This window comes from Oncorhynchus masou, chromosome 6, assembly GCF_036934945.1.
Source record: "Oncorhynchus masou masou isolate Uvic2021 chromosome 6, UVic_Omas_1.1, whole genome shotgun sequence".
Lineage (NCBI taxonomy): Eukaryota > Metazoa > Chordata > Actinopteri > Salmoniformes > Salmonidae > Oncorhynchus > Oncorhynchus masou.
Genome location: NC_088217.1, coordinates 54,793,240 through 54,818,404, shown reverse-complemented (window position 1 = coordinate 54,818,404; position 25,165 = coordinate 54,793,240). Strand labels below are relative to the sequence as shown.

At 44.0% G+C, this 25,165-nt stretch overlaps 1 protein-coding gene across 1 annotated transcript in view; it reads right to left on the bottom strand.

Moving 5' to 3' along the window:
• Positions 1 to 24,948, bottom strand: part of LOC135542302 (rho guanine nucleotide exchange factor 3-like) — a 126,326-nt gene extending 101,378 nt beyond the window's left edge. The window contains exon 1 of the mRNA XM_064969180.1: positions 24,602 to 24,948. Coding sequence (XP_064825252.1) covers positions 24,602 to 24,636 — 35 coding nt within the window. The 5' untranslated portion in view covers positions 24,637 to 24,948. The remainder of the gene's footprint in view (positions 1 to 24,601) is intronic.
• Between the last annotated feature and the right edge of the window lie 217 nt (positions 24,949 to 25,165).

The following is a 25,165-nucleotide window of genomic DNA, read 5'->3' as shown; positions in this document are numbered from 1 at the left end:
AACTCAGCGACATTTGTGAGTTTTCAAGTATGAACTGCTCGTTTCAAGTCCTGCCACAACATCTCAATTGGGATTAGGTCTGGACTTCCAAAACGTCAAATTTGTTGCCTTTTAACCAGTTTCATGTAGCCTTGATTGTGTGTTTTGGGTCATTATCTTGCTGCATGACCCAGCTGCGCTTCAGCTTCAGCTCACAGACGGATGGCCTGACATTCCCCTGCAGAATTCTTTGATACAGAGCAGAATTCATGGTTCCTTCTATCAAAGCATGTCATCCAGGTCCGTTGGTATGAGGTTCTTACTATGGAATGCAGTGTTTGGTTTTCGCAAGACATAATGGGACCTATCTCGTCCAAAATACAAATCAGTTGTGTGTAGAGTACAACTTCAGCTATCTAAACAGAACTAGAATGGCATTTCTAGTTCAATGGTCTATTTGCCCATATCTAAGGATTTGTCTTCTAACACACTGACGTGCACAGCTCTCTGGGTGAGATTCTGTCTGTCTAACACACTGACAACCGCGCTGCTCAAAGGCAGTAACTGCTCATAGCGTGGAACTGAGATAAATGGCTTTTTAATTCTCCAGCCAAATGAATTCTCGGGAGATTGGAGATGTAGTGATCTGTTGTCTTACTGTAAGCAATTTGTTAATTCATGTTGACCCTGACCTCTGACATGACCTTTGACCCTTAAATGGCAGTTACTGCCTTCTTTCTTGGCATGATATTTTACAAATTGCAGGGTAATACCAAAGCAAAAAGCAGTATCTGCCATTTTAATTTGTTAGTTTACTATACTTCTCATTTATGCTATTAATAAAATAGCAGTGTAATTACTGACAGTGTAACAGGGTGTTAAACAGCATCCTTTGTATGTCTTCCACTAAGATACCAGTTACATTTACATGGAGACGTAGGTTCTGCGTCAGTCACATAACATACTGTGTTTTACATGTTGCCCATGTCTTTTTATAAGAATAAACGTGAAAAGCAGCACTGCAATTGTTTGAATTACATGAAAGGATGACCTAACTTGCAATATATAATGATGTATTGGAACATGATAGAAGTACGATGTAAGGTGATACTAATTATAAACAATTAGCATGAGATTGCAAATTAAATTATTCGAATATATTAAATATATATATATTTCGTTACATAGACCATTTTGAATAAATAACAGCTTTAAAAATGTATTTTAAACATATTTACATTTTCATATTCATAAGAGAACACAAATTACATTTACAGTAGCAACAATTGATAAAATGCTGAATAGTTACATTTTATTTTTAAGTATAATTTTCATTTCATTATTAAGTAAACCTACAGTGCTCCTCCATATCACTCCTCATCGTCAGCAATGCTGTTCACAGTCAAGGCATTCCAGAACTTAGATTTGCAGGCATCAGAGGACACAGCTTCGTGATGATGTCCAACTTCTTGGACTCTTATTGCCCTATTGCTTATTTAGATTGCATGGATAGACATTGACAGGCAAAAAACCTAGTATTGACGTGGTTGTACAGTCCTAATGCACCCTCACATGGCAACGTTGATTCACATAGATAGTACAATCATCTAGGCCACAGGGATTGGTGGAAGTCATTTTTTGCAAAACAGTTTTTTCCCGCTTTCATGTAATGATGGCACCTAAGCAGACACATTGAGCACACATTGGGCATGCCACAGCTTGTTGTGCTAATTACAGTGGCTTGTGAAGGTATTCACCCCCCCTGGCATTTTTCCTATTTAATTGCCTTACAACCTGGAATTAAAATATATATCTTTTTTAGGTTTATATCATTTGATTTACACAACATGTCACCTTGAAGACAAAAAAAATTGAGAACTTGAGCGTGCGTAACTATTCAACCCCCCCAAAGTCAATACTTTGTAGAGCCACCTTTTGCAGCAATTAGCACTGCAAGTCTCTTGGGGTATGTCTCTTTAAGCTTGGCACAGATAGCCATTAGGATTTTTGCCCATTCTTCAATTAAAAACTGCTCCAGCTCCTTCAAGTTGGATGGGTTCCGCTGGTGTACAGCAATCTTTAAGTCTTACCACAGATTCTCAAATGGATTGAGGTCTGGGATTTGACTAGGCCATTCCAAGACATTTAAATGTTTCCTCTTAAACCACTTGAGTGTTGCATTGTCCTGCTGGAAGGTGAACCTCCGTCCCAGTCTCAAATCTCTGGAAGACCGAAACAGGTTTCCCTCAAGAATTTCCCTGTATTTAGCGCCATCCATCATTCCTTCAATTCTGACCAGTTTCCCAATACCTGCTGATGAAAAAGTGTTCTCGGGGTGATGAGGGATGTTAGATTTGGGCCAGACATAGCGTTTTCCTTGATTGCCAAAAAAATTCAATTTTAGTCTCATCCGACCAGAGTACCTTCTTCCATATGTTTGGGGAGTCTCCCACGTGCCTTTTGGTGAACACCAAAGGTGCTTGATTACTTTTTTCTTGAAGCAATGTTCTTTTTTCTAGTCACTCTTCCGTAAAGCCCAGCTCTGTGGAGTGTACGGCTTAAAGTGGTCCTATGGACAGATACTCCAATCTCCACTGTGGAGCTGTGCAGCTCGTTCAGGGTTATCTTTGGTATCTTTGCTGCCTCTCTGGTTAATGCTTTCCTTGCCTGGTCTGTGAGTTTTGGTGGGCGGCCCTCTCTTGGCAGGTTTGTTCTGGTGCCATATTCATATTTTTTAATGGTTTAATGGTGCTCTGTGGGATGATCAAAGTTTAGTATATTTTTTTATAACCCAACCCTGATCTTTTACTTCTCCACAACTTTGTCCCTGACCTGTTTGGAGAGCTCCCTTGGTCTTCATGGTGTCACTTGCAACAACATAGGAAAAACGCCAAGGGGGATGAATACTTTTGCAAGGCACTGTACATACACCACCAACAAAGGTAATGGATAAAATGTTGGATTTTAACTTTCCTGACCGGGACAGTTACTCAATACTGGAATATAAAAGATATATTATGAATGAGGTAGCAATGCTGTGTGTGTGCTCAACCAGAAAACGAGTGAGCGTGGCTTTTGACAATTCAGTATTGGGTGCACGTCCAACTGACTGTCAGCTGGCTAGAGATCGTTTGTGTGGTGGAATGTTACCGATTCAAATAGCCCATTGAATGTCAGAATAAAAGTATAGGGATTATATTCATTATAGGGATAAGAGATTTAAAGCTAGTATAAATTACTGGGAGCAGGTAGCACAAATATATTGCTTCATGCTAATGCTAGCTAGGTAGGTTTTTACGCTTTGGTAGGGGCGAGTCAGTTCCAGCTGGGTGGCTGTCACTGGCTAGAAATCGTGTGTGGTGTACTGATTCAAAGAAACCATCAGATGAAATTTCAGAATATAATTTATTATAGGGCTAATAGATTAGTATCAATTTGCAGATCTCCTCTTATGGGAGCCAGTAGCATTGTTAGTCTATGCTCGCTAGCTAGTTAGTGAGGTTCTGTCTAACACACTGACATGCACAGCTCTCTGGGTGAGGTTCTCTCTTCATGTCTCCAGTGGGTGATATAGTCCATTCCATCTATGCAATGTATTACAGGTAATGGACATGAGTGCATGCCATTCCATCCTGGATATGACAGAGTTTGCCTCACGGGTCTGGCAGGCAGAGTTGAATAACTACAGGCAGATGTGAGATGCAGGAGGATGACCATCTTCTCATACTGAGTAACCTACATAGAGTAATATGAGAAGAAAGCAATTGCTCAACTTGTGTAGATATTCTAAACAAAGTGTTTTGATAACTTTCAAGCGTATCGCTTCCATATAGAATAAACCAACCATAACACAAAACGGTAGAAGCAGTGATCTGCTAACATAACAATGTGCAAATATTACACCTCTCTCATCTTTTGCTGTCATTCACAGCCAATTTCAACAGTTTGTCTGGTGGTGCTGGGGCTATCTTGCCAAATGACGTCAGTCGTTATTCCTTCCTGTGTTGTGTCCTTTACCCCCCCCCCCCCTGATAGTACCATTTGATTCAATAATAACAAAAGACAATAAAAAGTACATTTTTATGCTGAGTTCCAAATTCAGTATCACCTTGTCTTTCTTTCAGTTAGATGACTCCACAAACAAAGCCTCTCTCCTGTCCTCCATCTGTAGAAAACACGCACATCATATGGGGATAATTTCTGTACTTTGAAAGTTACATATGAAAACATGATTGATGACAAGCAAAACATTTTGGGACTATGTCAATAATGGACGAATGAAACAAATACTAAAAGATTGTTTTTGGGTGGAGTTTGCCTTTAACCTTTGTTATTTTACACCTAGCCCTTGAGCAGGAAATGACCATAAATGGACTGGAGTCTAATGAGCCCATGTCCACTCAACAGGCTATGTCTGTGATTCACTCAGAACTCTCAGGGGAGTTCTGCTTCCATTGTTCCATACACACTACTGTACTCCCTTATCCCCTTTGCATGTTTTATGTAATCCATTAAAAGCAAAGTAATGGAAAGCTCCATAACTAAAGATTAACAAATTTCATGCAGAACATGAACATTTGCCAAAACAGCACTTCAGAATGCAAGATAAGGATATTTAAAAATACTTTTAGATAAAATGGTGACAGTACAATGCATCTTGAAAATGGATGGCTAGAACAGGCCTGATGAGAATAGGGTGACCGTTTCCATCTGTTTAGAAAGGGCAGACAAAATGCCACAACTTCACTCATGTTCCTCCATTCAACAGTCAATCCCCCTCTCAGTAAAACAAACCTCTGGGGCCATCTAGTGGTCAAAAGGTGCCCAACATCAACCAATGCATCTCTCGTCGACACTGAACGGTTATGCAGTTATGACAGAGTATGGCCAGGAGATTTCCTGATCAACAGAGTTATTTTTTTTCTGACCAGGGGACCTGACTTGGAACAACTCATGGCCCAGTAACAGCATATGAGGGAAGATGAACCTTCCCTTTAAAACAAAACTAACCCACTACAGGCCATAACTGACTGTCAGGTTGCAAAAGTCAATCTAAGAAAACATACTATACTTCTTCCTGGGCTATACTCAGCCTTGTCTCAGGGTCGTAAGTTAGTGGTCTGTTGATATCCTTTAAGTTGTGTGTGTGTGGGGTGTGCTTTGGAAAAGTGGGTGGGGTTATATCCTTTCTGGTTGGCCCCTGGATGAGGCCACAGTGTCTCCCTAGGTTCCTGTCTTCTAAGGAGTTTTTCCTATGGAATGGCATCAAACACCTGGAAACCATGTGTTTGATGTATTTGATTCCATTCCACATACTCCGCTCCAGTCATTACCACGAGCCCGATCTACACACAATACCCCATAATGACAAAGTGGAAACATATTTTTTTTCCATTTTAGAAAATGTATTGAAAATCAAATATAGAAATAACTAATTTACATAAGCATTCACATCCCTGAGTCAATACATGTTAGAATCACCTTTGGTAAATATTAGAGCTGTGAGTCTTTCTGGGTAAATTTCTAAGTGTTTGTAAACCTAGATTGTACAATATTTTCAGAATTCTTCAAGCTCTGTCAAATTGGTTGTTGATCATTACAAGACAGCCATTTTCAGGTCTTTCCATTGGTTTTTAAGCTGATTTAAGTCAAAACTGTAACTAGGCCACTCAGTAACGTTCAACGTCGTCTTGGCAAGGAACTCCAGTGTATATTTGGCCTTGTGTTTTACATTAGGTTATTGTCCTGCTGAAAGGTGAATTTGCTCACAGTGTATGTTGGAAGGCCAGGTTTTACCAGGATTTTGCCTGTGCCTAGCTCTATTCCATTTCTCTTTATCCTAAAAAGCTCCCTTGTACTTGCCGATGACAAGCATACCCATAACATGATGCAGCCACCGCCATGCTTGAAAATATGAAGAGTGGTACTTAGTGATGTGTTGTGTTGGATTTACCCCAAACATAACACTTTGTATTCAGGACATAAAGATCCTTTCAACTTATACATACGAACAACAACTTACTGACACACACAAACAATGACTACATCTAATCTGCCCAGACCTGCATAATCACATCCCCATTTTTAGTGCCTCCATTATTGTTTGCCACTTGGCCTTAAATTGTATCAATTTGTTTTTCTCAGTTGCCCAAACTATTTAAAAATGTAAATAATAAATAATTTGTGAATAACATTTGGAACATCTTTATCCTTTTGAAACCTTTGAGTGTAATGTTAACTGTATATTATTTTATATTTTTGTTGTTGATGTAGTTTTTTGTTTGTTCTCACTTTTGTTTATTGTTTATTTCACTTTCTTTGGCAATGTAAAGATATGTAAGATGTAAACAGAGTAAGATGGCGCAGGCAGACATGGCAGCTCTGCTTCTAGCTCCGAAGCAACTTTGCAGTATTTTGTCTTTTTGTGTGTTATTTCTTACATTATTTGCCCAGAATGGCAAGGGACCCTGGGCACAGGCTGGAGAATATCGCCGCCCCAAGGCTGAGCTGGAGGCAGTGAAAGCGGAGAGGCGGTGGTATGAGGAGGCAGCACGGCAGCGCGGCTGGAAGCCCGAGAGGCAGCCCCAAACATTTCTTGGGTGGGGGCACACGGGGAGTGTGACTAAGTCAGGTAGGAGATCTGAGCCAACTCCCCGTGCTTCCCGTGGCGGGCGTCGTACTGGTCAGGTACTATATTATGCGGTGGAGCGCACGGTGTCCCCAGTATGCGTGCTTAGCTCGGTGCACTACATCCCAGCTCCCCGGATCGGCCGGGCTAGAGTGGGCATCGAGCCAGGTGCGCATCTGGTCTCCAGTGCGTCTCCTCGGGCCGGGGTACGTGGCACCAGACCTACGCATGGTGTCCCCGGTTCGCCAGCACAAACCAGTGCGGGCTATTCCACCTCGCCGCACTGGCCTGGCTATGGGGAGCATTCAGCCAGGTAGGATTGGGCGGGCTCGGTGCTCGAGACCTCCAGTGCGCCTTCACGGTCCGGTCTATCCGGTGCCACCTCCACGCACCAGCCCTCCGGTGGCAGCCCCCCGCATCAGGCTGTCTCTCCGTCTCCTTCCTACAGGTGCTCCCGCCTGTACAGCGCTGCCAGAGCCTTCCTCCTGCCCAGCGCTGCCAGAGTCTCCCGTCTGTCCTGAGCTGCCAGAGCCGTCAGTCAGCCAGGAGCTGCCAGAGCTCTCCGTCAGCCAGGAGCTGCCGGAATCGCCCTTCACTGCGGAGCTGCCGGAGTCTCCCGCCTGTCCGTTGCTGCCGGAATCTCCCGTCCGTCCGGTGCTGCCGGAATCTCCTGTCCATTCGGGATCCGTGGCTAGGGTCCCCAGCCCGAGGTCGGCGGCGAGGGTCGCCGCGTTAAAGAGGCCACGGAGGTGGGTAGAGAGGCGGAGAAGGACTATGGTGGTGTGAGGTTCACATCCCGCACCAGAGCCGCCACCGCGAACAGACACCCACCCAGACCCTCCCCTATAGGTTTAGGTTTTGTGGCCGGAGTCCGCACCTTTGGGGGGAGGGAGGGGGGTCAAGGCGTGAGTTCGGTGGGTTGTCTATGTTCGTTTTTCTATGATTTGGGATTGCTGTGTTCGGCCTGGTATGGTTCTCAATCAGAGGCAGCTGTCAATCGTTGCCTCTGATATAGAATCATACTTAGGTAGACTGGTTTCACTTTTGAGTTGTGGGTGTTTGTTTTCCGTGTCAGTGTTTGCTCCACACGGTACTGTTTCGGTTTAGTTATTTCACGTTGTCGTTTATTGTTTTTGATTCAGTGTCCACGTTTCTTATTAAATATCAAGTTGAACACTTACCACGCTGCGCTTTGCTCCTCTCCTTCATACGACAACCGTTACACTCTGGACAATAAAGTAGACGAGCTCAGGGCGAAGATCCTCTTCCAGAGAGACATCAGGGACCGTAACATACTCTTCCACGGAATCATGGCTCTCTCGGGATATACTATCCCCATATATTGTCCTCAGTTCATCGTGCAGACAGGAACAAAGAACTCTCTGGGAAGAAGAAAGGCGGGGGTGTATGCTTCATGATTAACTACTCATGGTGTGATTGTGATAACATAAAGAAAGTCCTTTTGTTCACCCGACCTAGAATACCTCACAATCAAATGCCAAATGTATTACTTCCAAAAGAAATTCTCTTTGGTTATAGTCACAGCCGTGTACATTCCCCCTCAAGCCGATACCACGACGGCCCTTAATGAACTACACTGGACTTTTTGTAAACTGTAAATCAGCTGTGGATTTTAACAAAGCAAATTTGAGGAAAATGCTACCGAAGTTATATCAACACATTGACAAATGCCTATAATGCCCTCCCACGCCCTGCCTTTGGCGAATCAGATCACAACTCCATTTTCCTCATCTCTTCCTATAGGTAGAAACTCAAACAGGAAGTACACATGCTACAGTCTATTCAACGCTGGTTTGACCAAATGAAATCCATGCTTCAAGATTGTTTTGATCACACGGACTGGGATATGTTCCGGGTAGCCTCTGAGAATAACATTGACGCTTACATGGATACGGTAACTGAGTTCATCAGGAAGTGTATATGGGATGTTGTTCCCACTGTGACAATTAAAACCTACCCAAACCAGAAACTGTCGATCAATGGCAGCATTTGCGCAAAACTGAAAGCGCGAAGCACCGCAATTAACCATGGCAAGGTGAGTGGAAATATGGTCTAATACAAACAGTGTAGTTATTCCCTCCATAAGACAATCAAACAGGCAAAACATCAGTACAGAGACAAAGTGGAGTCGCAATTCAACGGCTCAGACACGAGACTTATGTGGCAGGGTCTACAGACAATCACGGATTACAAAGTGAAAACCAACATGTTGCGGACACCGACGTCTTGCTCCCAAGCTAAAAACCTTCTTTGCCCGCTTTGAGAATAACACAGTGCCACCGGCGCAGCCCGTCCCCAAGGATTGTAGCTTCTCGTTCTCCATGGCCAACATGAGTAAGACATTTAAGCGTGTTAACCCTTGCAAGGCTGCCGGCCCAGATGGCATCACCAGCCGCGTCCTGAGAGCATGTGCAGACCTGCTGGCTGGAGTGTTTACGGACATATTCAATCTCTCCATATTCCAGTCTGCTGTCCCCACTTGCTTCAAGATGTCCACCATTGTTCCTGTACCCAAGAAAGCAAAGGTAACTGAACTAAATGGCTATCGCCCCACAGTACTCACTTCTGTCATCAAGAAGTTCTATGAGAGGCTAGTTAAGGATCATATCACCTCTACCTTACCAGACACCCCAGACCACTACAATTTGCTTACCACTCCAATAGATCCACAGACGATGCAATCACCATCACACTGCCGTAACTCAAATGGAGGAATACCTATGTCAGAATTCTGTTCATTGACTACAGCTCAGCCTTCAACACCATAGTACCTTTCAAGCTCATCATTAAGCTCATCACAGCACCCGATGTCACAGAAAGGGCAAAATGATCATCAAGAACATCAACCATCTGAGCCACGGCCTGTTCACCCCACTATCATCCAGAAGGCGCGGTCAGTACAGGTGCATCAAAGCTGGGACCGATTGACTGAAAAGCTGCTTCTATCTCAAGGCCATCAGACTGTTAAATAGTCATCACTAGCTGGCTACCACCCAGTTACTCAACCCTGCACCTTAGAGGCTGCTGCCCTGTATACATAGACATGGAATCACTGGCCACGTTAATAATCGAACACTCCTCACTTTAAAAATGTTTACATACTGCTCATCTCATATGCTTATACTGTATTCTATTTTACTGGATTTTGCCACTCTGACATTGATTGTCCTAATAGTTAAATATTTTTTTATTAAATTATTTTACTTTTAGATTTGCGTATTGTTGTGAATTGTTAGATACTATTGCACTGTTGGAGCTAGGAACACAAGCATTTCACTACACCCGCAATAACATCTGCTAAATATGTGCATGTGATCAATAAATTTGATTTGATTCTAATGTTTCCCATGCTAATAAAGCCACTTTGAATTGAATTGGAGAGCGAGAGAGAGAGAGAAGGGAGCAAGAGAAGGGAGGGGCACCGTGAGAGATTCACAGTGCTCTGTTTCCTGATCTCGCTCACTGTACCTGGGTCCGGAAAGGAAAGTCAGCTCTCACACACACACACTCCCCCTTACAGCTGCTTCCTGAGCAATGTGTGCCCTCCTAACCCCACCCAACATTCTTCAGCATTGCAACTCCTGGGAACACACGATACACCTCGCGAGGTACACAATACAACTTCAACTCCACACCTCATCAGATCATAAACAACTGATAAATAAAACCCATGGCGGTCGCCGACGGCCTTTCTTTTAATTAGTATAGCGGCCCGCTAATGGCCTTGTTTTTCTAACAATATCTGTGTCAATATTGCAAAATGAACTTGCTTACAACTTATCATCCACCAGAAAATAGGGCATGCAGTCATTTGATATATACAGTGGGGCAAAAAAGTATTTAGTCAGCCACCAATTGTGCAAGATCTCCCACTTAAAAAGATGAGAGAGGCCTGTATTTTTAATCATAGGTCCACTTCAACTATGACAGACAAAATGAGAGAGACAAAAAACAGAAAATCACATTGTAGGATTTTTAATGAATATATTTGCAAATTATGGTGGAAAATAAGTATTTGGTCACCTAAAAACAAGCAAGACTTCTGGCTCTCACAGACCTGTAACTTCTTCTTTAAGAGGCTCCTCTGTCCTCCACTCGTTACCTGTATTAATGGCACCTGTTTGAACTTGTTATCAGTATAAAAGACACCTGTCCACAACCTCAAACAGTCACACTCCAAACTCCACTATGGCCAAGACCAAAGAGCTGTCAAAGGACACCAGAAACAAAATTGTAGACCTGCACCAGGCTGGGAAGATTGAATCTGCAATAGGTAAGCAGCTTGGTTTGAAGAAATCAACTGTGGGAGCAATTATTAGGAAATGGAAGACATACAAGACCACTGATAATCTCCCTCGATCTGGGGCTCCACGCAAGATCTCACCCCGTGGGGTCAAAATGATCACAAGAACGGTGAGCAAAAATCCCAGAACCACACGGGGGGACCTAGTGAATGACCTGCAGAGAGCTGGGACCAAAGTAACAAAGCCTACCATCAGTAACACACTACGCCACCAGGGACTCAAATCCTGCAGTGCCAGACGTGTCCCCCTGCTTAAGCCAGTACATGTCCAGGCCCCATCTGAAGTTTGCTAGAGAGCATTTGGACGATCCAGAAGAAGATTGGGAGAATGTCATGGTCAGATGAAACCAAAATAGAAAAATAAAAACTCAACTCGTCGTGTTTGGAGGACAAAGAATGCTGAGTTGCATCCAAAGAACACCATACCTACTGTGAAGCATGGGGGTGGAAACATCATGCTTTGGGGCTGTTTTTCTGCAAAGGGACCAGGACGACTGATCCGTGTAAAGGAAAGAATGAATGGGGCCATGTATAGTGAGATTTTTAGTGAAAACCTCCTTCCATCAGCAAGGGCATTGAAGATGAAAAGTGGCTGGGTCTTTCAGCATGACAATGATCCCAAACACACCGCCCGGGCAACCAAGGAGTGGCTTCGTAAGAAGCATTTCAAGGTCCTGGAGTGGCCTAGCCAGATCTCAACCCCATAGAAAATCTTTGGAGGGAGTTGAAAGTCCGTGTTGCCCAGCAACAGCCCCAAAACATCACTGCTCTAGAGGAGATCTGCATGGAGGAATGGGCCAAAATACCAGCAACAGTGTGTGAAAACCTTGTGAAGACTTACAGAAAACGTTTGACCTCTGTCATTGCCAACAAAGGGTTATATAACAAAGTATTGAGAAACTTTTGTTATTGACCAAATACTTATTTTCCACCATAATTTGCAAATATATTCATTAAAAATCCTACAATGTGATTTTCTGTTTTTTTTCTCTCTCATTTTGTCTGTCATAGTTGAAGTGGACCTATGATTAAAAATACAGGCCTCTCTCATCTTTTTAAGTGGGAGAACTTGCACAATTGATGGCTGACTAAATACTTTTTTGCCCCACTGTTTATACAGTATATATATATATTTTTTAATCACTTCATTACTCAAAAATGATCATGCCTAAGCGGCCATGACTTTTCACTGTGGAAGAGGATGTATCTATGTTGGTTGGTGATACGGATTCATACACGTCCCTACACGTTGAAAGCAATGTCGTTGAGGTGAGTTAAATAAGTAAACAGCAGATACACACTGCACATTACACCTGCTCTTTCCATGACTGACCAGGTGAAAGCTATGTTCCCTTATTGATGTCACTTGTTAAATCCACTTAAATCAGTGTAGATGAAGGGGAGGAGATAGGTTAAAGAAGGATTTTTTTTAAGCCTTAAGAAAATCGAGACATGGATTTTGTACGAAACATTAGGTACACCTTCCTGATATTGAGTTGGATGTCCTTTGGGTTGTGGACCATTCTTTATACACACAGGAAACCATTGAATGTAAAAAAAAAAGAAAACAGCAGCATGGCATTTTTTGACACAAACCGGTGATCCTGGCACCTGCTACCATAAACCCTTTCAAAGGCACTTAAATATTTTATCTTGGGAAATCAGTGGAACACAAACAACATTGTAAATACCACCAATATGTATGTTTATTTATCTTCCCCTACTATTTGTACTACTATTTACACATCGCTAAAACACTGTACATAGCTGATAACAGATCACTTGATGTCTATATTTTAAAAACCTTTTTGAGGGCAATATTTACTGTTAAATTCTAATCATTTTTTTGTTGACGTTGTTTTGTCTTCACTTTTGTTTATTGTTTATTGCACGTGCTTTGGCAATGTCAACACGTTTCCCATGCCAATAACGCCCCTTTGAATTGAGAGAGCGACCGAGAGCGAGAGGGAGGAGGAGAGAGGTAGCCAGAGCTCCTGTCTGCGGTATGTTATGATCTGACAGAATGCCACCGATTCACCTCACCCCTCCTTCTCCACACTCCCCCTCTCTCCCATCCCTTTATCCCTCATTCCCTCCCCCTCTCGCCCCTCAGCTCCATTTCAAAGCGTTGGCCTAGCTCTCAGGTTTCAGTCTGAGAAAGTCTCTCTTCACAGCAGCAGAATATGACGTATTATGGGATGGAGGCCAGTCCACGGCCCCGGCAATACAGGGCTATCCAGTGTCTGGGACCCTAGGCTTCAAATGTGCTGCAGGGGAGAATACGTCTTATTTTAGGATTATGCTCTATGGCTATTTGTCTACACCTGCTAAAGTCATGAGATGCAGTCTTGGCCCTATAGCTGCAGTCTCAGCCCTATAGCTGCAACGATCACAGTCTGGGTTCATTAATATCACGGTCGGATTAGGAGCAGAAATTAAAGAAGGGCTTTGGATGTAAAATAATACGATTGGATTTATTGGCTGGATTGTCTGAATGTGTATCTTCATAATGTACATTTTCAGTCCTCAGTGTGCATGTGCGTGTGGGTAGAGCCTGTTGGATGTTGTGAGTGTTTGAGTAAGCATGAGCATGAGTGGGTGTACGCATGTGTGTGTGTGTCAGCAGGCCTTCCAGCCCAGACCCAAGGGTGCTGCTCTCACACTTTCCAACAACACACACTTTCCATTCTGCAGCGAGGAAAACTGGCATCTAAACACTTCCAGCACAAAGACACACACACACACACACACACGTGTTGGCAGACAACTACAGCAGAAAGAGGCATGGCTATAGCCTGCCCTAATCTTAGGTCTGTTGTATGCGCATACAGTACCAGTCAAAAGCTTGGACACACCTACTCATGTAAGGGTTTTTATTTATTTTATTATTTTTTACATTGCAGAATAATAGTGAACACATCAAAACTATGAAATAACACATAAGGAATCATGTAGTAACCAAAAAAGTATTCAACAAAAGAGATTATTCAAAGTACCCACCCTTTGCCTTGATGACAGCTTTGCACACTCTTAGCATTCTCTTAACCAGCTTCATGAGGTAGTCACCTGGAATGCATTTCAATTAACAGGTGTGCCTTGTTAAAAGTTAATTTGTGGAATTTCTTTCCTTCTTAATGTGTTTGTGCCAATCCGTTGTGCTGTGACAAGGTAGGAGTGGTACACAGAAGATAGCTCTATTTGGTAAAATACCAAGTCCATAGTATGGAAAGAACCAAATGCACATCGAAATGTGTGTTATAGATCTGTCATTCACATTGAAAGCAAGTCTAAGAAGCAGTAGATCTGTTCTATGTGCATTATTTCTATGCTTCCCATTCTTAAAGCTGCAATATGTCACTTTTTGGGCGACCGGACCAATTTCACATAGAAATGTGTGTTATAGATATGTCATTCGCATTGAAGGCAAGTCTAAGAAGCAGTAAATATGTTCTATGTGTGTTAATGCTATGCTTCTTATTCTTAAGTTTCATTTTTGCATTTTTTACTTTCGGTTTTGTACACCAGCTGAAAATGCAATATGTTTGGTTATGGACAATATATTTCTGTCACACCCTGACCATAGTTTACTTTGTATGTTTCTATGTTTTGGTTGGTCAGGGTGTGATCTGAGTGGGCATTCTATGTTGGATGTCTTGTTTGTCTATTTCTATGTCTGGCCTGATATGGTTCTCAATCAGAGGCAGGTGTTAGTCATTGTCTCTGATTGGGAACCATATTTAGGTAGCCTGGGTTTCAACTGTGTGTTTGTGGGTGATTGTTCCTGTCTCTGTGTTTTCACCAGATAGGACTGTTTAGGTTTTCACACGTTTATAGTTTTTGTTAGTTATTTCATGTCGAGTTCCTTTTATTAAAGAACATGAATAACCACCACGCTGCATTTTGGTCCGCTTCTCTTTCACCAGAGGAAAACCCTTACAGAATCACCCACCTCAACAGGACCAAGCGGCGTGGTAACAGACAGCAGCAACAGCGGCCAAAGACACAGGACTCTTGGACATGGGAGGAAATCCTCGACGGGAGTGGACCCTGGGCTAAAGCAGGGGAGTGTAGCCGCCCCAAGGTGCCGCAAGCGAAGTAATGGACACCAGAGGACGAACTGGGCGGTAAAGGACCCTGGGATCAGCCTGGAGAATATCGCCGCCCCAAGGAAGAACTGGAGGCGGTGAAAGCGGAGAGGCGCTGGTATGAGGAGGCAGCACGGCGACGTGGATGGAAGCCCGAGAGTCAGCCCCAAAACTTTCTTGGGAGGGGGCTCACAGGAAGTATGGCGAAGCCAGGTAGGAGACCTGCGTCAACTTCCTGTGGTTACCGGGGGGCTAGAGAGACCGGGCAGGCACCGTGTTATGCTGTGGTTCGCACGGTGTCCCCAGTGCGGGTGCATAGCCCGGTGCGGTATATTCCAGCTCCGCGTATCGGCCGGGCTAGATTGAGCGTCGAGCCAAATGCCATGAAGCCGGCTCTACGCATCTGGTCCCCAGTGCGTCTCCTTGGGCCGGCTTACATGGCACCAGCCTTGCGCACGGTGTCCTCGGTTCGCCTGCATAGCCCAGTGCAGGCTATTCCACCTTGCCGCACTGGGAGTATTCAACCAGGTAAGCTTGGGCAGGCTCGGTGCTCAAGAGCTCCAGTGCGCCTGCACGGTCCGGTCTACCCAGTACCACCTACATGCACCAGCCCTCCGGTGGCAGCTCCCCGCACCAGGCTTCCTGTGCGTGTCCTCGGCCCAGTACCACCAGTGCCAGCACCACGCATCAGGCCTACAGTGCGCCTCGCCTCTCCGGCGCTGCCAGAGCCTTCCTCCTCTCCTGCGCTGCCGGAGTCTCCCGCCTGTTTAGCGCTGCCAGAGCCTTCCTCCTCTACAGCGCTGCTGGAGTCTCCTGCCTGTTCAGCGCAGCCAGAGCTGCCAGTCTTCATGGAGCAGCCAGAGCTGCCAGTCTGCATGGAGCAGCCAGAGCTGCCAGTCTGCATGGAGCAGCCAGAGCTGCCAGTCTGCATGGAGCAGCCAGAGCTGCCAGTCTGCATGGAGCAGCCAGAGCTGCCAATCTGCATGGAGCAGCCAGAGCTGCCAGTCTGCATGGAACAGCCAGACCTGCCAGTCTGCATGGAGCAGCCAGAGCTGCCAGTCTGCAAGGAGCTGCCAGTCTGCAAGGAGCTGCCAGTCTGCAAGGAGCTGCCAGTCTGCAAGGAGCTGCCAGTCTGCAAGGAGCCGCCAGAGCTGCCAGTCTGCAAGAAGCCGCCAGAGCTGCCAGTCAGCATGGAGCAGCCAGAGCCGCCAGTCAGCATGGAGCAGCCAGAGCCGCCAGTCAGCATGGAGCAGCCAGAGCCGCCAGTCAGCATGGAGCAGCCAGAGCCGCCAGTCAGCATGGAGCAGCCAGAGCCGCCAGTCAGCATGGAGCAGCCAGAGCCGCCAGTCTGCCAGGATCTGCCAGTCAGCCAGACTCTTCCAGATCTGCCAGTCAGCCAGGATCTTCCAGATCCGCCAGTCAGCCAGGATCCGCCAGTCAGCCAGACTCTTCCAGATCCGCTAGTCAGCCAGGATCTGCCAGAACCGCTAGTCAGCCATACTCTTCCAGATACGCTAGTCTGCCAGAACCGCCAGTCAGCCAGACTCTTCCAGATCCGACAGTCAGCCAGGATCTGCCAGAACCGCCAGCCAGCCAGGATCTGCCAGAGCCTTCCTCCTCTCCTGTGCTGCCTGAGTCTCCCGCCTGTCCGGCGCTGCTGCCTGAGTCTCCCGCCTGTCCGGTGCTGCTGCCGGCATTCTATGTTGGATGTCTTGTTTGTCTATTTCTATGTCTGGCCTGATATGGTTCTCAATCAGAGGCAGGTGTTAGTCATTGTGTCTGATTGGGAACCATATTTAGCTAGCCTGGGTTTCACTGTGTTTGTGGGTGATTGTTCCTGTCTCTGTGTTTTCACCAGATAGGACTGTTTAGGTTTTCACACATTTATTGTTTTTGTTAGTTATTTCATGTCGAGTTCCTTTTATTAAAGAACATGAATAACCACCACGCTGCATTTTGGTCTGCTTCTCTTTCACCAGAGGAAAACCCTTACAATTTCACAGCGGTTTAGATGGTACAATGATTCTATACACTATACGTGCTTGTTTTGTCACAAACTGAAACAAAAGAATTTGCAACCAAAAAATGCCAGAGCGATTTCTGCATTGTGGATCTTAAACAGTGCATTTGACAATGGGTCAATTACATGTTTTTATTTATGTTTTATTTGTATTTATTTTGAGCTCTTTTCTCCCCAATTGGCAGTTAGTCTTGTCCATCTCTGCAACTCCTGTATGGACTCGGGAGACGTGAAGGTTGAGAGCCATGCATCCACCGAAACACGACCCTGCCAAGCTGCACTGTTTCTTGACACACTGCTCGCTTAACCCGAAAGCCAGCCACACCAATGTATTAGAGGAAACACCATACAGCTGGCACTGTACAGCCACATGGAGTCGCTAGAGCGTGATGGGACAAAGACATCCCAGCTGGGCCTCCCCTAACCGGGACATGTGTTCTGCGGCTTGTTGGACGTACTGCCAGATTCTCTAAAACTGCGATGGAGGCGGGTTATTGTGGAGAAAATAATATTAAATTCTCTGGCAACAGCTCTGGTGGACATTTCTGCAGTCAGCATGCAAATTGCAAACGCTGTCTCAACTTGATACATCTGTGGCATTGTGTTGTGTGACAAAACGGCACATTTTTATTTTATATTGTCCCCAGCACAAGGTGTACCTGTGTAATGATCATGCTGTTGAATCAGCTACTTGATATGCTACATCTGTCAGGTGGACAGATTATCTTGGCAAAGGAGAAATGATCACTAACAGTTGTCACGTTCTGACCTTTATTTCCTTTGTTTTGTCTTTATTTAGTATGGTCAGGGCGTGAGTTGGGGTGGGCAGTCTATGTTTGTGTTTCTAGGTTTTTTCTATTTCTGTGTTTGGCCTGATATGGTTCTCAATCAGAGGCAGCTGTTTATCGTTATTTTTAATTAAAATCGTCATGAACACTTACCACGCCGCATCTTAGTCCAATTCTTACTCCTCTTCAGAAGAAGAGGAGGAAATCTGCCATTACAACAGGGATGTAAACAAATGTGTGCAGAAAATTTGACAGAAATCATCTTTTTGTGCATATGGAAAATTTATGGGAACTTTTATTTCAGCTCATGAAACATGGGATTAACACTTTACATGTTGCATTTATATTTTTGTTCAGTGTAAAATCGCAAATTTGGTACAAAATCGCAAATAAGATTTTCGGCCCATATCATGCAGCCCTAGTATTTGAGTGGCAGGTAGCCTAGTGGTTAGAGTGTTGGGCCAATAAACAAAAGGTTGCTTGATTGAATCCCTGAGCTGACAAGGTAAAAATCTGTACTTTTTCCCCAAAACAAGGCAGTTAACCCACTGTTCCCCGGGCGCTGAAGATGTGGATCTCGATTTAAAGCAGTCCCCCACACCTCTCTCATTCAAAGGGGTTGGGTTAAATGCAGAAGACACATTTCAGTTGAATGCATTCAGTTGTACAACTGACTAGGTATCACCCTTTCTGTTAGTAGCAGTGTACCATAGTTGGCAGGGAGGGACAGATTCACACTGCCCACAACCTCCTCCCTGTAACTGCTAGGAGGACCAGCCCCAAGCCCCAGACCACGATACTGTATATCATTGAAACAGACATGGAAGTGGATGGCTGCAAACTTTCTACTTTTAAACTCGGACAAAACAAAGATGCTTGTTCTAGGTGCCAAGAAACAAAGAGATCTTCTGTTGAATCTGACAGTTAATCTTAATGGTTGTACAGTCGTCTCAAATAAAACCGTGAAGGACCTCGGCGTTACTCTGGACCCTGATCTCTCTTTTGAAGAACATATCAAGACCATTTCAAGGACAGCTTTTTTCCATCTACGTAACATTGCAAAAATCAGAAACTTTCTGTCCAAAAATGATGCAGAAAAATTAATCCATGCTTTTGTCACTTCTAGGTTAGACTACTGCAATGCTCTACTTTCAGGCTACCCGGATAAAGCACTAAATAAACTTCAGTTAGTGCTAAATACGGCTGCTTAGAATCCTGACGAGAACCCAAAAATTTGATCATATTACTCCAGTGCTAGCCTCCCTACACTGGCTTCCTGTCAAAGCAAGGCTGATTTCAAGGTTTTACTGCTAACCTACAAAGCATTACATGGGCTTGCTCCTACCTATCTCTCTGATTTGGTCATGCCGTACATACCTACACGTACGCTACGGTCACAAGACGCAGGCCTCCTAATTGTCCCTAGAATTTCTAAGCAAACAGCTGGAGGCAGGGCTTTCTCGTATAGAGCTCCATTTATATGGAAAGGTCTGCCTACCCATGTCAGAGACGCAAACTCGGTCTCAACCTTTAAGTCTTTACTGAAGACTCATCTCTTCAGTGGGTCATATGATTGAGTGTAGTCTGGCCCAGGAGTGGGAAGGTGAACGGAAAGGCCCTGGAGCAACGAACCGCCCTTGCAGTCTCTGCCTGGCAGGTTCCCCTCTATCCACTGGGATTCTCTGCCTCTAACCTTATTACAGGGGCTGAGTCACTGGCTTACTGGGGCTCTCTCATACCGTCCCTGGGAGGGGTGCGTCACCTGAATGGGTTGAGTCACTGATATGGTCATCCCGTCTGGGTTGCCCCCCCCCTTTGGGTTGTGCAGATGCGGAGATCTTTGTGGGCTATACTCAGCCTTGTCTCAGGATGGTAAGTTGGTGGTTGAAGATATCCCTCTAGTGGTGTGGGGGCTGTGCTTTGGCAAAGTGGGTGGGGTTATATCCTTCGTGTTTGGCCCTGTCTGGGGGTGTCCTCGGATGGGGCCACAGTGTCTCCTGACCCCTCCTGTCTCAGCCTCCAGTATTAATGCTGCAGTAGTTTATGTGTCGGGGGGCTAGGGTCAGTTTGTTATATCTGGAGTACTTCTCCTGTCCTATTCGGTGTCCTGTGTGAATTTAAGTGTGCTCTCTCTTTCTTTCTCTCTCTCGGAGGACCTGAGCCCTAGGACCATGCCTCAGGACTACCTGACATGATGACTCCTTGCTGTCCCCAGTCCACCTGGCCGTGCTGCTGCTCCAGTTTCAACTGTTCTGCCTTATTATTATTGGACCATGCTGGTCATTTATGAACATTTGAACATCTTGGCCATGTTCTGTTATAATCTCCACCCGGCACAGCCAGAAGAGGACTGGCCACCCCACATAGCCTGGTTCCTCTCTAGGTTTCTTCCTAGGTTTTGGCCTTTCTAGGGAGTTTTTCCTAGCCACCGTGCTTCTACACCTGCATTGCTTGCTGTTTGGGGTTTTAGGCTGGGTTTCTGTACAGCACTTTGAGATATCAGCTGATGTACGAAGGGCTATATAAATACATTTGATTTGATTTGAACACCACAATGTGTTCTCAGAACTCCGCCTGCCTCCATTTCCTGTGGGAATACAGCATTGACTCACTCTACAACACATATGGTTCAAGGGCAAAGGACAACCCCATCAAATGAGCTATTATATAATGATAATTATTATATAATACTATAGTAATAAGACACTTTATCAACTGAGGCACTACATAGAGACTGCATGCAACATGAGCAGAATTAATTTCTTCCTCATTAAGGACAGCAGGGCATAATAGGGGCGACATAATCTTGATTGTTCCCTTTCACTTGAACCTAATAGAGAAGTGTTGTAACCATAACCGTGAAAAGAATCTCCCTTTCTTTCCAGAGAGAAATGCTTTGTCCATTGGATCCTTGAGATTTGTAACAGAAAATGAATAATTACAGTATATGGGGATTGTTTTTAAAGAGGGGAGTGGAATACTGTATTACAGACAGCTACTAAACACACAGCCACCTTCTGCCCTACAAGTGAGAGAGATGGCGATCGAGGGAGAGAGGGTAGAGAGGGAGGGAGATGGTCCAGTCCTCCGCAGAAGGTTTCCAGCAGCATTCCCACTACCACTATGCAATCAGGCATGCACACAATCTTCCCGAAATCTGCCATTACCTCACTGGCCATGCTGAACTCAGTGAGTGAACTTGTGTGTGAGGAAGAGATAGAAAGTCCCTATCTACCCTGGGGCAAATAGAGGCAGGAGCAACCATATAAGTAGAGGCTGACTGTGAGAGGACTGGGCTGAGGGAAGCCGGACAGAGTGAGAACTCCTACCATCTGTAGAAAACACAGGGAAGGATTCTGAGAGAGCGAGAATTTGGAGGCGAGAGAGCTAATCCCGGGAAGGGACGTGGAGCGCGAACCAGCGGAGGAGCAGCGCGGCCGTCAGTCCATATCAAAAGATGATTTTGTCTGACACATTGAAAGGGGATTAGGTTGGGGATTACTGGTGAGCACGCTCCGCTGGTCCTCTCCTCTGGCCTGGCCCTGGCATGGCTGGTCCCAAATGGCACCCTATTCTCTCCCTGGTCAAAAGTAGTGCACTGTGTCGGGAATAGGGTGCCAATTGGAACACGCACCTGGGTTCACCCACTGCTGTTCTGTTCAGTTCGCACCATGTGTTCACAGCCCCCCAAAAAACGTGACTTGCCCACATACCGGACAAATCCTGGTATGCACAAGCCCGAGACAGTGTAGACAACCAGGGTACTACCACAACTCAACTTAACAGTTGCCTTAAGAGCTGAGGCCTGAACAACTGCTGATTTAGAAAGATACAACAGGTGAACAGCCAGTAGCCTCGTCCGTCGTGGTGGCTTTTGACTGCTTAGTATACCGACCGGAGCTTAACCAGAGAAACATTCCTATTTCTCAATCAAAGACATCTAAAATTGTTATGAAAGGCAGAGGCCGATCAGAACAATCATACAGTTCCTTTATAGTTCATTTCTGTCATCATGTGACAGTCATAAGCACATGGATGAGACAGAATAGAACAGAAAGCATTCTGAGAACTGGAACAAATGGAATTGTGAAGAAGAATCAGAACTCTCAGGCAGTAGCTGGAATTCCTGAAGGTTCCAACGATACAGGCAGTATCACAACCAGCCGTGATTGGGAGTCCCATAGGGCGGAGAATTGGCCCAGGTTTGGCCGGTGTAGGCCGTCATTGTAAATAAGAATTTGTTCTTAACTGACTTGCCAAGTTAAATAAAGGTTAAATAAATATTTTTAAAAACAAGCCACAGAGAGGCATCAACACCTTGATGCTATATTTGCTTTCCTAAAGACCACAAATGGGAGGACAAAGATGTGACAAAACATTACATGTAGCAGAGGCCATCAGTGTCTGACCATGAGGACTGACTCTGCTGGGTAGATAGACAGACACAGACAGTAAATCACAGAGGACTAGGGAAACCTGAGTCATCAGCTACAGTAGAACAAGGAGATGTTCTGACACGTTTTAACTCCTTAGTGGCATTATTCAATTTGTAAGTCGCTCTGGATAAGAGCGTCTGCTAAATGACTTAAATGTAAAATGTAAATGTAAATTATACACTGTAAGCTCATACTGACCTCACTCTGGTCAATATGTGGACAAAAAGACAATTGGAGAATGTTTGGAGATGGAGATGCCTTATTGAGATACACTTCCTATTATAAACTACTATATCATTATCATCCTCATCACAGTCACTGAGTCTACAATATACTAACTGGTCATAGCACTACCCAACCTACTCAATGACTATGTTACTACAGAAGAATAAGAATATTACTCAATGTGGGGCGGCAGCGTAGGTTAGAGCGTTGGACTAGTAACCGAAAGGTTGCAAGTTCAAACCCCCGAGCTGACAAGGTACAAATCTGTCGTTCTGCCCCTGAACAGGCAGTTAACCCACTGTTCCTAGGCCGTCATTGAAAATAAGAATTTGTTCTTAACTGACTTGCCTAGTTAAATAAAGGTAAAATAAAAATGTCACTCAGGTTCTAGCCTCTGCGACACCAGAGATATTAGAGAAAGGAGGAGATAGGAATCGCATTAGGCAATGAATGGAGGAATGCATAACGCCCAGCAGACTATCGACCAATCGCGTTCACATTGTTATGCTAAGCTAGTCAGGGTATGAGTGGAGAAACCTTCCGATTTTCCTCAAAAAAGTACATAATGCCAAGATTCCAAAGCCGTATGATATTACAGAGTTAATTTTCTCTCATCTCATAAAAGATTTGTAATATTGTACTTCTTGTTGACGAAATTCATGCTCATGTTGAGTTTTTGAGCTAGCGCCCAATTGACTCCAAGGAGAGTTCTCCTTGTCTCATAATTGCAGAATGCACCGCATGGCCCATTGACGATGCATGGGCAACATACACAATGGCCATTAATACAATTCAAATGTAGTTTCCGATCTCTTCCAAAGTATCTCTGGTGACACTCCTCATATACATTTACTGGATTTGTTGAACAGCAGAGGTGTAAAGTACTTAAATAAAAATACTTTAAAGTACTACTTAAGTATTTTTGACAACTTTTACTTAACTACATTCCTAAAGAAAAGTATGTACTTTTTACTCCATACATTTTCCTTAACACATAAAAGTACTTGTTACACTTTGAATGCTTAGCATGACAGGAAAATGATCCAATTTGCGCACTTATCAAGAGAATATCGCTGGTCATCTTTACTGCCTTTGATCTGGTGGACTCACTAAACACACATGTTTCGTTTGTAAATTATGTCTGAGTGTTGAAGTGTGCCTCTGGCTATCCATAAATTACAAAAAAAATAAGAAAATTGTGTCATCTGGTTTGCTTAATAAGGAATTTGAAATTATTTATACTTTAACTTTTGATACTTAAGTATATTTTAGCAATGTTACTTTTGATATGTAAGTATATTTAAAACCAAATACTTGTACACTTTTATTCAAGTACTATATTACTGGGTGACTTTCACTTTTACTTGAGTAAATTTGTATTAAGTTATCTGTACTCAAGTATGACAATTGGGTACTTTTTCCCCACCACTGTTGAACAGTGCAGAAGAGAAACTCCACTGACAGTAGTTTTTCTTCTTCTTGTCAAGACCAGTATAGGGGATCTAATTATTTAGTGCCAAATGAAAGGACACCATCTATGCATTCTACAGACCCTACTGAGTATTCAATAAACCACTTTTACTGTGGCACCTAGAATTGTTTTTGCTCTATAAGCCAATATGTATTTCATATCCAGTTATTTGCATTGGTGGCATTTATTTCTCATTGGAAGACATTTTAAAACCTAAATGTAATGCAAATGTCACTTAAATATGAACCAATATGAATCATTATTCATGTTTAGACAATTATTTTTCATATATTATTAATAAATACAGATTATTGACACTTCTACTATTAAGCAGAGGACTATTATTTAGAACGTTTTGAAATTCCGTGACCCGGAAGTACATTTTTAGTGTCGCTGATGAGTTTCCTCAGGTTCAGGCAAGGTATAATTTGCTCAAGTCAGAATATGGATATAATACTTTATGATGAAAACCTGTTTTTATTGACACTAGGCTGCAACATCACAATGTATCCCACGAAAAGTATCATATAATAACTTCTTCGTAGTTGGTATCAACTGTATGGATTAAGCAATTATGGCAAATCTTGTTGGTTGGGTTTCCGCTATCTACATAAGAAAGTTTGTATGATAGAAAAAACATCTTACCTTGAAACTTCTTTGTTTCCATTGCCTGTTTGCATGTGATTTGATGTGTTCCAACGTGATGTAGGTTATTCCCCGAAAAACGGTCAAGTTATTGGAAAGAGGAAATAAGACTATGATCTTCTGTCGTCATACATGGACTGTAAACTCAAAACAGTCCGATCATAAAATCTGAATAAAACAGTTTTTCCGATCATAATAAAAAAAAGTCGTCAATGGCAAACTTTCACTTTGACTCGTCAAAATCTACATCCATAACGCATCGCCCTTGAAGTAGCATGGCTTCGTTTTTTAACCATCAGGTTTTTGGTTGATTTTTTTCTGTGGCTACAGTTGTTTCATGCGTTGACGCATCATGAAACAGAGACTATGGTCCACTGTGGAGTTGTATCGCCGCTTCAAGCACCGCCCATCAACAGTGTGTGTGTGTGTGTGTGTGTGTGTGTGTGTGTGTGTGTGTGTGTGTGTGTGTGTGTGTGTGTGTGTGTGTGTGTGTGTGTGTGTGTGTGTGTGTGTGCAAGAGAGCGAGAGACCAAGGTAAAATGTGTTTTATATTGGATATTCGGT